Source organism: Macaca mulatta, chromosome 11, assembly GCF_049350105.2.
Source record: "Macaca mulatta isolate MMU2019108-1 chromosome 11, T2T-MMU8v2.0, whole genome shotgun sequence".
In the NCBI taxonomy this organism is placed as follows: domain Eukaryota; kingdom Metazoa; phylum Chordata; class Mammalia; order Primates; family Cercopithecidae; genus Macaca; species Macaca mulatta.
The window spans coordinates 132,975,198-132,987,642 of record NC_133416.1 but is presented as its reverse complement, the minus strand read 5'-3'; the positions used below and the strand labels follow the sequence as shown (position 1 = coordinate 132,987,642).

At 47.5% G+C, this 12,445-nt stretch overlaps 1 protein-coding gene across 8 annotated transcripts in view; it reads right to left on the bottom strand.

Moving 5' to 3' along the window:
- TMEM132B (transmembrane protein 132B) overlaps positions 1-12,445 on the bottom strand; it is a 507,637-nt gene that overhangs the window by 122,618 nt on the left and 372,574 nt on the right. For all 8 annotated transcript variants that reach the window (XM_077955780.1, XM_077955786.1, XM_077955787.1 and 5 more), the window contains one exon: positions 11,824-12,010. In XM_077955780.1, the coding sequence (XP_077811906.1) occupies positions 11,824-12,010 (187 nt within the window). The remainder of the gene's footprint in view (positions 1-11,823; positions 12,011-12,445) is intronic.

The window sequence follows — 12,445 nt, the reverse complement described above, 5'->3', positions numbered from 1 at the left end:
AAACAAAACAAAAAAAGAAACAGGAAAAGGAAAATAAAAAAAAGAAAAAGGAAAATAACATTCAAAGACAGTAAAAGTTCTTCCTGTCCTGATTAGCAGTCCAGTTAACACGACTGAGTGTGAGTATTGTGTAGCTGAGTAAATGGCTGGAGGTATAACGGCCTGGCAGAGTCATTATTTGGAACCCCAGTTCTCACTGCACACGCGGACGGTGCACTGACTGTGCTGCCCTAGATCTAAGTGGTCAATGGCACTCATGTAGCACTCCCTGCCTCCTATACCTATAGAGAGCAAGTGTCCCCCCAAAATTCACATTCACTGACAACCTCAGAATGTGACCTGATTTGGAAATAGAATTTTTGCACATGTCATTAGTTTAAATGAGGTCATACTGGATTAGAGTGAGCCCTCAATGCAATGACTGGTGTCCTTATGAGGGGAGGACACAGAGACACAGACACACACACACACAGCTCATGTGATGACAAAGGGAGAGATGAGTGCAAGGTGGCCACAGGCTAAGGAATGCCTGGAGCCAGCGGAAGCTGGAAGAGGCAGGGAAGGCGCCTCCCCTAGAGGCGTCAGAGGGAGCACCTCCCTGCTAGCACCTTGATTTCAGACTTCTGGCCTTCAGAGCTGTGAGGAAAGAAATTCCTATTGTTTTAAGCCACCCAGTTTGTGGTAATTTGGTGCTGCAGCCCTAGAAAACTAATATAGCACCCAAAACAGACATTGTTTACTGATTGGCATCCTTTTTCCTGCCTAACATAGCGCTCTAGCAGACGACCATTTGGCACATGATATAAAACCCACTTCCTACCCCCAAACCAGATGGAGCTTTACAGGATGCATCCTAGTTGGGGGTAGGGGAGTGAAGGAGAGAGAGAGAGGGAAAGAGACAGAGAGGAGAAGAGAAAAGAAATAGAAGTAACCTAAATATTCATCAATAGGGAAATGGGTTTAAAACAAAAAAAAAACTATGGAATAACCTACTGCAGAACATGAGAGTTTTTAGAAAATAATTAAGCTCTATTCATATTAGCACAAAAAACCTCTAAAGCATGTTGCTGACTGTAAAGAATATTACACTCAACATAATGCGATTTGTTTTAAAACACAACCACACACAAAGCCGTACCATGGATTTTCTGCAGCCCCATATCCATTTGTTTGGTTTTGTTACAGACAGGGTCTCGCTCTGTGGCCCAGGCTGGAGTGTAGTAGCACAATCATGGCTCACTGCAGCCTCGAACTCCTGCAGCCCCACATACGTATGAGAATGTAGATACACAGAAAGATAATGTTCTGACTAAAAGAAATAAAATGATACACAATCATTAATTTGGGCGAGGCAGTAGGAATTAGAAAGCAGCCAACAGGCACTTGTCTATGACGTTTTAGGAAGATGTATTCAAACCCTGTTTAGATTTTTAAAGTTTTGCACTAAACAAAAGATGAAAGACAAGACATAGACTGCTCCAGAAGCCTTCGAACCTTTCTAAAATGCCCTCCTACTTATGGCTTCCCAAAGCTGGGACAGACCCCAAGGGCCCATGTGGCACCTGCTGGCCCTTCCTTGGGGTAAAGCACCCCTACTCAGTGCTGGAGACTCCACAGACAGAGGCTGCCCCCGTCTGAATCCCAGCGACCAGCAAAGCGAGTGAGCACAGGACACACAGAGGTGGGAAGGAAGAGAAAGACCCTCTTGACAGGAAGGGGAGCTTTGCAAGAGTCAAGTTCCCTGTTGGCCTTTGGGGCCACCAAGCAGAATCATTTGAAGAAAATAAAAGGCCTCCTGGGTACTTAATAAGTTTCAGACTGGGCACAGTGGTTCACGCCTGTAATCCTAACAATTTTGGAGGCTGAAGTGGAAGGATTGGTTGAGCCCAGGAGTTTGAGACCAGCCTGGGCAACATGGTGAATCTTGTCTCTACAAAATAAAAATAAAAATAAAAAATTAACCAGGGATAGTGGCATGCCTGTGGTCCCAGCTACTTGGGAGGCTAAGGCAGGAGGATCACTTGAGCCTGGGAGATCGAGGCTGCAGTGAGCTGTGATTGTGCCACTGCACTCCAACCTGGGCAACAGAGTGAGACCTTATCTCAAAAGAAGGAGGAGGAAGAAGGAGGAGGAAGAAGAAATAATAAGGAGGAAAAGGAAGAAGGAGGAAGGAAGACAGAAGAAGGAGGAGGAAGAACGAAGGAGAAGCAAGAAGAAAGGAGAAGGAGGAGGGGGAGAAAGGAAGAAAGAGTGGGAGGAAGAAAGGAAGAATAATAACAGAAATAATAATAATAGAAATAAAGTACACAATGTAATACACCTGAATCACCCTGAAACCATCCCCCCATCCTGGTTCATGGAAAAAATGTTTTCCATGAAGCCAATCCCTGGTGCCAAAAGAGGTTGGGGACCGCTGATATCTAGCACATATAACGTGCAAAACATGTGTTGATTAACTATGTTGTCAGTAAGGCTTCTAGTCAACAGTAGTCTATTAGTTAAGTTTCCAGTCAGTCAAAAGTTATACTGAGATTTTCGACTATGGAGGGGTCAGTGCCCCTAATGCCTGCATTGTTCAAAGGTCAACTGTTTATGTTTCTTGCATTCATCAGTCCCCTCCCCTAGCATGACAGCATGAGAGCTGAGGTCTTGTCTGCCTTATTCATCGCCATTCACTAGAACAGTGCTCGGCACAGAAGAGGCATACAAACGCTGTCTGGAATAAAGAAGTATTTGTGTCCAGGCCTTGTTGTAAGGTTTCAGGCCAATACGACTAAAAAGGAATCTGATGATCTCTCGCTGTAGCCTGTGCTGAGCCCATGTGCCCAGTTGCCTAGAAACTCACAAGTGTGCTCATTTTTTTATTCCGATCTTTTTGAAAGATAATGTGTTTTTTTATCTGCATGTGCAGAGCTGGGCTTTTCAGTTTTAAGAATAGTCGTTGAAGGGTGGACTGTAGCCCTCAACACCAAGCCACCCACGGAAATAAATCTCTAAGCTCAAAGCTCAGTAATTGGGCAGCAAACCTAAAGAAGAGACACCGTTGAAGGAAAAAGGAAAATCTGTGCCTTTAGAGGAAAAAAAAAAAGAAACAAACACATTTGTTAGCATTTCTTAGCCATGGAGAAGGGGCAAAAAGATGATACAGATGTGGAAGATAATGCAGGAAGCACCGCTGTCACCCTGGGTGGCAGCATCCCTCTCCTTAGACAACCCTTTTCAAGATGGGGTTTTTGAAGCTGTTGACCATCTGTGCTGCTCTGCTAGAAATGGAAATCTTAGATACAAATGGTTTCCAGGGTCTAATAATTTCAACTCCAAAACTTCCATCCATTCCATTTTCTCTCTTTTCATTCACTAAAAAATTATGAACCCAGCACATAGTGCTGCTAAGTAAATGTTTGCTGTTCCTGTTTGACTAGATGGGTGGCTGGGTTGGATGGGTGGATGGAAAGGTAGATGTGTAGATGGAAGGGTGGATGGGTGCATAGAAGGGTGGATGGGTGGATGGGCAAATGGGTGGATGGGCAAATGGGTGGATGGAAGGGTGGATGGGTGGATGGAAGGGTGAGTAAGTGGATGGGTGGTTGGAAGGGTGGATGGGTGGATGGAAGGGTGGATGGGTGGATGGGTGGATGGAAGGGTGGATGGGTGGATGGAAGGGTGGATGGGTAGATGGAAAGGTAGATGGGAGGATGGAAGGGTAAATGGGCGGATGGAAGGGTGGATAGGTGGATGGAAGGGTGGATGGGTGGATGGAAGGGTGGATGGGTAGATGGAAGGATAAATGGGTAGATAGAAGGGTGGATGGGTAGTTGGAAAGGTAAATGGGTGGATAGAAGGATGGTGGATGGGTGGATGGAAGGGTAAATGGGTGGATGGAAGGGTGGATTGGTGGATGGAAGGATGGGTGGGTGGATGGGTGGTTGGAAGGGTGGATGGGTGGATGGAAGGGTGGATGGGTAGATGGAAAGGTAGATGGGAGGATGGAAGGGTAAATGGGCAGATGGAAAGGTGGATAGGTGGATGGAAGCGTGGATGGGTGGATGGAAGGGTGGATGGGTAGATGGAAGGATAAATGGGTGGAAAGAAGGGTGGATGGGTAGTTGGAAAGGTAAATGGGTAGATAGAAGGGTGGTGGATGCGTGGATGGAAGGGTAAATGGGTGGATGGAAGGGTGAATGGGTGGATGGAAGGGTGGCTGCGTGGTTGGACGGGTGGATGGCTGGATGAATGGAAGGAAGGAAGAATGAATGAGTGAGCACCTCATCACAGCCGCCTCCCTCTGCCAGCCTGCCTGCTTGGCTACTGCATCAGCCCCACCCTGGTGTCCATGACTGAGTCCCTCCCACTTCCTATCAGGCATTCTCCCAAAAGCTGCATATTTATCTTCATGAAATAGAGACTGACTTGCTACCCAAAAGGTCAACAGCAACCAGCACAATCCAGGATCACACACCTGTGGCAGCAAAGTCCTAAATCATAAGCCTGGGGTTGAATCCCAGGACAGCAGCACCTTCTCAGAGCACTGGGTGAGCTATTCCATGAGTGCAGATGCTTCAACTGCCCACTCCATGGCTGTCACAGGTGAGATTACAAGGCCAGACCCTCATTCTCCCAGCATCTGTGTATGCCACCCAGTTTTAACCAATGGGAAGGAAGGTGCTGTGGCCAACTGGGGCCTATAGGAATGAGTCTCCTCTCCAGGGAGAAATGAGGGATGGCACGGTGGATGACATCCCTGCCCCTCCCTTCCTGATAGTGATGACCCCTGGGCGAGGAGCCCAGCAGGCCTAGGAAGGTGATGGGAGGCTAAGAAGAGCCTTCAGTTGAAACCCTCCAAGCTGCAGCCAAGCACTAGCCAGAGGGGATTTACATTGGGCAGGTTTACTGTGTCACGAGGCAGGAGGCTTGGAGGAGGGAGGCTGGTAACGGTGTAGCTGGGCAGCCTGTGACACTGGTGAGGACACAACCTCCCATCCTCTCTCTGCTCTGCTGCCCCAGAGTGTATGCAGCTCCTCTCACAGTGACACCTCCCACTCCTTACACAGTCACGCTCAGGCAGAAAGCAGGAATGGCCCTGTGCTTCATTCCTTTTTAACAACAAGTTACTATTTTTCCAGACCCTTCGCCCAACTAGGCAACTTCCCCCTGGGTGCAATAATCACAAGGGAAGGGGATGAACAAACCATGATGGCTTAGGCCAATCCAGATGCCACCCTGGGACTGTGGAGGAGTCCAACCTTACCCAGTGGACCAAAGGATGTGGCCACTCAGAGGGCAAAGATCATAACCAAGGCCCTTTTAGCAAGAAGCCTGGGGAGGACGCAGGAAGTAGGAGTGGCCACTGGCTAAGAGAACACCACTGGCCACCACCCCACTCGCCAAGTATATCACAGGTCCTTCTGTGTGGCTACAACAAAATGCCTGAGATTGGGTCATTTATAAAGGACAGAAATTTACTTCCTCACAGTTCTGGATGCTGGAAGGCCAAGACCAAGGCCCTGGCAAGGTCAGTGTCTGCTGAAGATCTCGTCTCTGCTTCCAAGATGGCACCTTGTTGCTGCATCTTCCAGGGAGGATGAAACAACACGTCCTCGCATGGCGGAAGGGGCAGGCACGGGGGCCTAAGCCGGCTTCCTCCAGCCCTTTTATAAGGAAGCCATCCCTTTGTGAGGGCAGAGCCCTCATGGCTAATCACTTCCCAAAAGGCCTCACCTGGTAATACCACCACAAGAGGGATTGAGTTTCCTCGTGAATTTTGGAGAGGACACATTCAAATCACAACATACAGAACTTCGATGAATACTGGTGGATTCATACATTATTTGTGATCCACAATAAATGATCCAAACCAATGAATAAAGGATAATTCCAGAACAAAGATCAGACATCCTAGCATAGTATGCAAGCCTACTAGAGTGTTCTGCTGCCCCCTTCTCTGTTCCCCTTATCATCTCCCCTTGGCCCAAACACCAGCCCCAAGCCACCTGCAGCCCCATAAACTCCCATGTTCTTGCTCCTGCTCATCACACACATCGTTCCATCTGCCTGGAACACCCTTCCTTCTTTCCACCTGGCTAATGTCCATTCACCTTCAAGAATTAGATAGCACATTCCTTCCTCCCCTTTCTTCCCTGACTCTCCCAAACAGTAGTAGCCCTCCATGAGCTTCCAGACCCTCTGTGATTCTCTCTCTCTCTCTGCACCCATAATGTGCCCACCCTAAACCCTTTGGCTGTGTCTGACTCAGCAAATCAGACTCCTTTCCACCTCCTTTTCTCCAAGAGGAGAACCCACCATCATCCAACATGAGGTTGAACTTGTTTTACCTTCTCCCAAACTTTGACAACTATACCTACAGATGGCTAGATAACACAATGACAATGACGAAAATTATAACAGTTCAACATTATTGAGTGCATGCAGTATGCCAGGCCAGTGGGCAAACACTTTACCTTAGTATATAATTTAATCCTCACAAAACTATCAGGCAGGCAATGTGATTCTTACAGTTTACAGATGAAGTGGAGCTTCAGAAAGATTGAGTGACTTGCCCAATATCTTGAAGCTAGTAAGCACTGGAGCTCAAATTTCAAACTAGGCAGGTTGACCCAATAGCCCTCATTCTTGACTAAAATGTCTCACTTCCACCTACCTCGAAGGTAATCATAATTGAAATTTTCCCAGGCAAATCAATCGGATAATGAAACTGGTTGGATAGAGAGGATTGTTAAGCCCACATGCCAGCTGAATCTGATCTGGTGCCCTCTCTGGGACACTTTCCCTCTACATACACGACTTTTATATTTGCCTTGATAGTTTAAGCATGTTCATATTCTTTATGGCTCAGTTTATCCATCTGACACCACTGTGAAGTAGAGAGAAGAGGTACTCTCACTTGGAAACTCACACATGAGCAACTAAAGGGAGGTTAGGTGGCCAGCCTGAGGCTACGTGGAGAATGACAGGTCAGCTGGGCTTTGACTTTGTGGTCTCCTCCTCCCAGTCCCAGGATTAGAGGACAGTGATGTGGAACTATGACCAGAGCCCACCCAGCCCCTGTCCCTTGGTTGTCCACATCCCCCCTGTGGATGGGGATGCCTAAGAGACTCATATTCCTTGGTGCTCTGGAAGCTCTGCTCTGGGGTCCTCTGGAAGAGCCAAGCACAAGGAAAGTGCATCCCCGGTGAGGAGAGTAGTATCCCTAGGAGCTTGGAGCTGTCAGAGGTGCCAGAGTGACATGGAGGCCAAAAAAGCTCCCAAGGCAGCAGCCTGGGAGGCATCAACTATAAGCTGGTGCAGGCAGCAGCCTGGGGCTACAGCACAACAACAGAGCAGATCATGGGAGGAGGGATGGAGAGCCCTGAGCTCCCAGCTTGAGGAAGCTCCAGCTAGAGAGAGCTGGAATCCTGCATAAGCAAGTGTGCTAGGAAAATAACAGCCTCCTCCAGAGATGTCCACATCCTAATCCCAGAACCTGTGAATACGTTACTTGGCATGGCCAAATGTGGCACATATACACCATGAAATACTATGCAGCCATAAAAAAGGATGAGTTTGTGTCCTTTGTAGGGACATGGATGCAGCTGGAAACCATCATTCTTAGCAAACTATCACAAGAACAGAAAACCAAACACCGCATGTTCTCACTCATAGGTGGGAACTGAACAATGAGATCACTTGGACTCGGGAAGGGGAACATCACACACCGGGGCCTATCATGGGGAGGGGGGAGGGGGGAGGGATTGCATTGGGAGTTATACCTGATGTAAATGACGAGTTGATGGGTGCTGACGAGCTGATGGGTGCAGCACACCAACATGGCACAAGTATACATATGTAACAAACCTGCACGTTATGCACATGTACCCTAGAACTTAAAATACAATAATAATTTTTAAAAAAAATTTTTTTAAAAAGGAATCTTTCCAAGTGTGATTAAGTTAGGGATCTTGAGATGGGGAGAATATCCTGAATTATCTGGGTGGGCCCCATGTCATCACAAAGGTCCTTAAAAGGGAAGAGAAAGCAGGAAAGTCAGAGAAGGTGATACAATGATGGAAGCAGAGATGAGAGTCAGGTGGACCCATGAGCCAAGGAAAGTTGGCAGACTCTAGAAGCTGGAAATGGGACAGAAAAAATTCTCCCCTAGAGCTTCCAGAAGGAACCAGCCCTACTGACAACTTTGCTTTAGCCCAGGGAACCTACTTAGGACTTCTGACCTCCAGAACTCTAAGAGAATAAATCTGTAGGTTTTTAAGGTCATTGAGTTTATGGTAATTTGTGAGAGCAGCACAGGAAAATTAATAATACAGCAAGCAAGAGCTCTCTAGCCAATGGACTCAGGCTATGATGGTAGACATAACCATTCATTCATTTGCTGAGCAAATACTATATACTTGGCACCATGCTGAAGAAACATCCGGCAAGCAAAACAAACATGGCCCCTCCCATCAGGGAGCTTGAAATCCAGTGGGGAGGACCTGCAGTACGCTGATTATCGATTCATGGCCTCTCAGCTCCAAGTTCACCCCTCATTACCTGCTCTGTGAAAATAGATCTGAGCCCTATTTCAATATTTTTGCTTTTCCAATGGGCACAATGTTAGGCTTTGTCAGTAGAGCATGCTGGAGAGACAGTTTGGGAGGAAAGGGTTGACTTTCTGATGCTGAGGCCCTCTCTCTGCAGCTCCTGCCATGCATGGACCTACTCCAGCATTCGTGGCTTTCTTGGTGTCCCACTCCTGCAGTGCATGGTGGCCAGCAGCCCCTCAGAGCTGGCATCTTTCCCCAACGTCCACCTTCAATAGTTTGGTAGCAAGTGCATCACCCTTGTGAACAGCTGTCCCGAGCACTGCAGCGGACAGATTTCCATCAAGCTCTACCCGAGTGCTACATCAGCAACTTGTCTGGATTCAGTGAGCTGTGACCACAACCTCTCGAGAAATGTTGCTTCCAGGGCATGGGCAGGGGAAACCTCTTCTTTGAGCATTATAGTTCAGCCCTCAGGCTAGTAGCTGCTCCCCATATCTGTCATTCCTATATTCTTTAGAGTTCTCTCCACTTCTAACTAACCAATCCCTCACTATCCCAGTCCTCTGTGATAGTTAACAATTCTCTATGTTAAACTTTCTGTGTTCACATTCTTTCTTATGGCTGGACCTAGACTGAGACAGACAGGACACAAACACTCATATAAATAAGCGTGGATCACAGACAGTGATGGGATCTGCATAAGACAAGGACAAATCAGTGAAAATAGAAAGGGGGAGACTAATTTAGCCATGTAACCAGGAGAGGCCTCTCCACAAGTTGACCTTCGAGTGAAAAGTGACAAGATATCAGCCATAGTGGAGCATTCTGGGCTGAGGAAGCCAAAAGGAAACCTGAGAGGAACGAGACTTGGCATGGCCACGTTCTGAATATGCAAGCTTCTGAGGGACAGGCTGGATTTGGTTCACAGGAGTCAGCATGTAATAAAACCAGCAAGATAATGGCACCGGCTGGAGCCTGTCACCCTCAGATCCAGTCCCTGGCCTTCCTCTGATCAGTTCTGGATCACAGTAGTGTTGACCCCTGAAGATGCTGCTTCCTAAGCTTATGCCTCAGCCAGCAGGATGAGATTAAGTGAAAGACTTTGCAGGATCTGGCAGGAGGGTGGAGGCAGAAGCCAGGTAATTCCTCACCCCACTCCCAGCCCTGCCTCAGGTATATCCTTCGCAACAGTTGAATCTCTCCCACACTCCAGCCCTAACCAGGCTGCTCAAATGTGATTCTAGCTGCAGCAGTGACCCCTAGGTCCTGGGCTCTGGTAAGACCCCCTCCACCCTCACCCTCTGGCCTGGGGGTAGGAGCAGATTCTCACTCTTACTACGGTGCCTGGCTCTCCTCTGTTCTACGTCTGCTTCTCATCTGTTTCATTCCCTGTGTACTTAAGTCCTTGCATTTAAAGCTGCTCTGTTTTAACTACAGAGGGATTTCTGCTTCTCGTCAGACTCTGACAATAGTGAGCCCATGTTTTGTACATTGTGTAGCTGTGTACCCTAGTTCCCTTACTTCATGCAGGGGTGGTCCAGCGTTAATTGCCACTGATCTTTCCATAACTTTCCTTGGAATAAGGAAAAGAAGAAGGGGAAGGGGAAGAGGAAGGAGGAGAAGAAGAAGAAGGAGAAGGAGAAAGAGAAGGAGAAGGAAGGGAAGTGAAGAAAGAGGAAGAGAAGGAGGAAGGAGAAGGTGGAAGTAGAGGAGGTGGCAGCGATGGTAGCTTCCAAACCCACTGTGAATGGAGTGCTACAGATAAAGCACAGAGCAAAGTGGCAAGGACTTTGAGCAGAGATTCCCCAACCTCAGCCTGATCTAGCTGAGCTGGAGAATTTATAGATGAGTTCCCAGGCACAAGGGATGCAGCTTCATTCCATCTTAAAATCGACCCCATCCATCGCTGTTCCTTAACAGGTACTTCCCCAACTACGTGTGGCTGCCCTCAAACCACAATGTGGGTCAGTGATCACAGGAATGATCTCCGTCAGTCTAATCTTCAAAAACTAAATCATCCTGGAAGCTTGGACTAAAGCACAGATCCATTCATTCAGTCAACAAACATTAACTGTGCCAGCCATTGTGCTAGGTGCAGGGGGGAATGATGTGGACAGAACTGACCAGGATAACCCTACTGTCATGAGTCCCCACCTTCTGGGGAGGAAGACAGAAAATGAACCCTAAATATCAACCAGTGATAATGTCTAGGAAGAGGATAAAACAGGATGATGACAGGTAGAGGGTGATGAGCTGGCAGGGGAGGGAGGGCCAGTTTTAGCCAACAAGGTCATAGAACGTGGCTCCATAAACAGTTGAGTTGGGGAAAAGGACCCGGACGTGGGAAACATAGGGAGAGTGTGTTCCCAGCAGAGCGACACACTCAACACACTTGAGACACTCGAGATTCAGGGACGGCAGAATTAATTGTAAGATGTAGGGTTCAAAGGAGTCTCAACTTTGTTGTTTAACTTGCATGATGAATGATCAAAAGCACCCACAGATTTTTCTAGAGTATCTGGACATGGATCCCACACTTTGGTACCAGAAAGGAAAGTCAAAGCAGTGCAGAAAATGGTTGAACATTTCCAGTGTGGAAAAGGGTATGAAGTAGGTGGTACCCATGGACTTTCTGTCTCCGTGGAATCTCTGGAATTTAGGCTCTGGAATCTCACCTGTGACCCTGATCTCAGAGGTAGCCCCTGAGCTTGACTATGAACATAACTTCAACCAAGCTCAGGGGAAGAAATCCAATCACCTCCAGGCCAGTGAAGCAGAAACACAGGCAGTTCTGTGGACTCTGGGACTCTACCCAGCATAAAGTGGTCAGTTCCCAGCAAGACTCTTTCAGTCCATCTGTATTTTAGAGTTTTCCAATCCGTAAGTTACCTTGGAACCTTCAGGGCAAAGCCAATTGACAAGGGGTCAGATACTTGGCATACAGAGCCACTGTTCCCACCAGGTAACCCTGATGCATTTCAACAAAACTGTTTTCACTCAGTGCAGCACTCAGGTCCTGATATGCATGCAGATTGAGAAAATAAAGAATAAGGGCTCCCCAGAAAACAGTTTCTCAATATCCACAAATGAAAAGGGATTTACACAGTAGACCCTAAATAGTTCCCAAGGAACCATTATGAAAAGCAGGTTGATCAAATGCAATTTAAGTATATTTTCCTTGTTTAAACAGTGTATCAGGTATACGGGAAATAACAGATTATACAGTGCATCATGTTTAAAGAAAACTTCTTTGCGACACTTTCTCTGAAGCCCCCAGATTCCTCACCATGGCGAGCGGGACGATGCCCACAAAGGTTGTCTGGCTGACGAAGATCTCGGAGACGACCAGCTCACTCATGGAGTCCTCAATCGGGTACTCCACCTGCCAGGTAATCTGCTGGGCCCCAGCCAGGTCACTGCTGTTATCAATTCCAAAGTCCACTTGCAAGATCTCATAGAAGGATCCATTTACCCTGGAAAACAAACACATATTACGGTTCCATTTAAAACCTCAGACTCAGCAGAATGTCAAGAATGTAATAAATTGCCACATTCTTATTTGTCAACCAAAAGAATGGCTGCCAAGTTCAACAAGTCACATGGCAGTGTTGTCGGAGCCTCATTCACGGGGCCCATCAGCAGCCCACACCTCAGAATGGGCTGAAGATCCGTCTCTAGGGCTCCGTGTTGCAGAAAGCAGGCTGTCTTTCACTGGATGAGTAACTCGGCCAGCATTTCACTTCTGCGGACACCAGGCACAGCTCTCCTTCCCCAGCCCAGGCACGGGCATGCCATAATCCAAGCTCCATACTCAAGAAAGGCCCCCAAGCCATTTCACGTAGCTTCACTGCTCCTCCAATCACAAAGCGCACCCTAGACCTTGGCTATTCCTGCTTCTACTTAGCTGG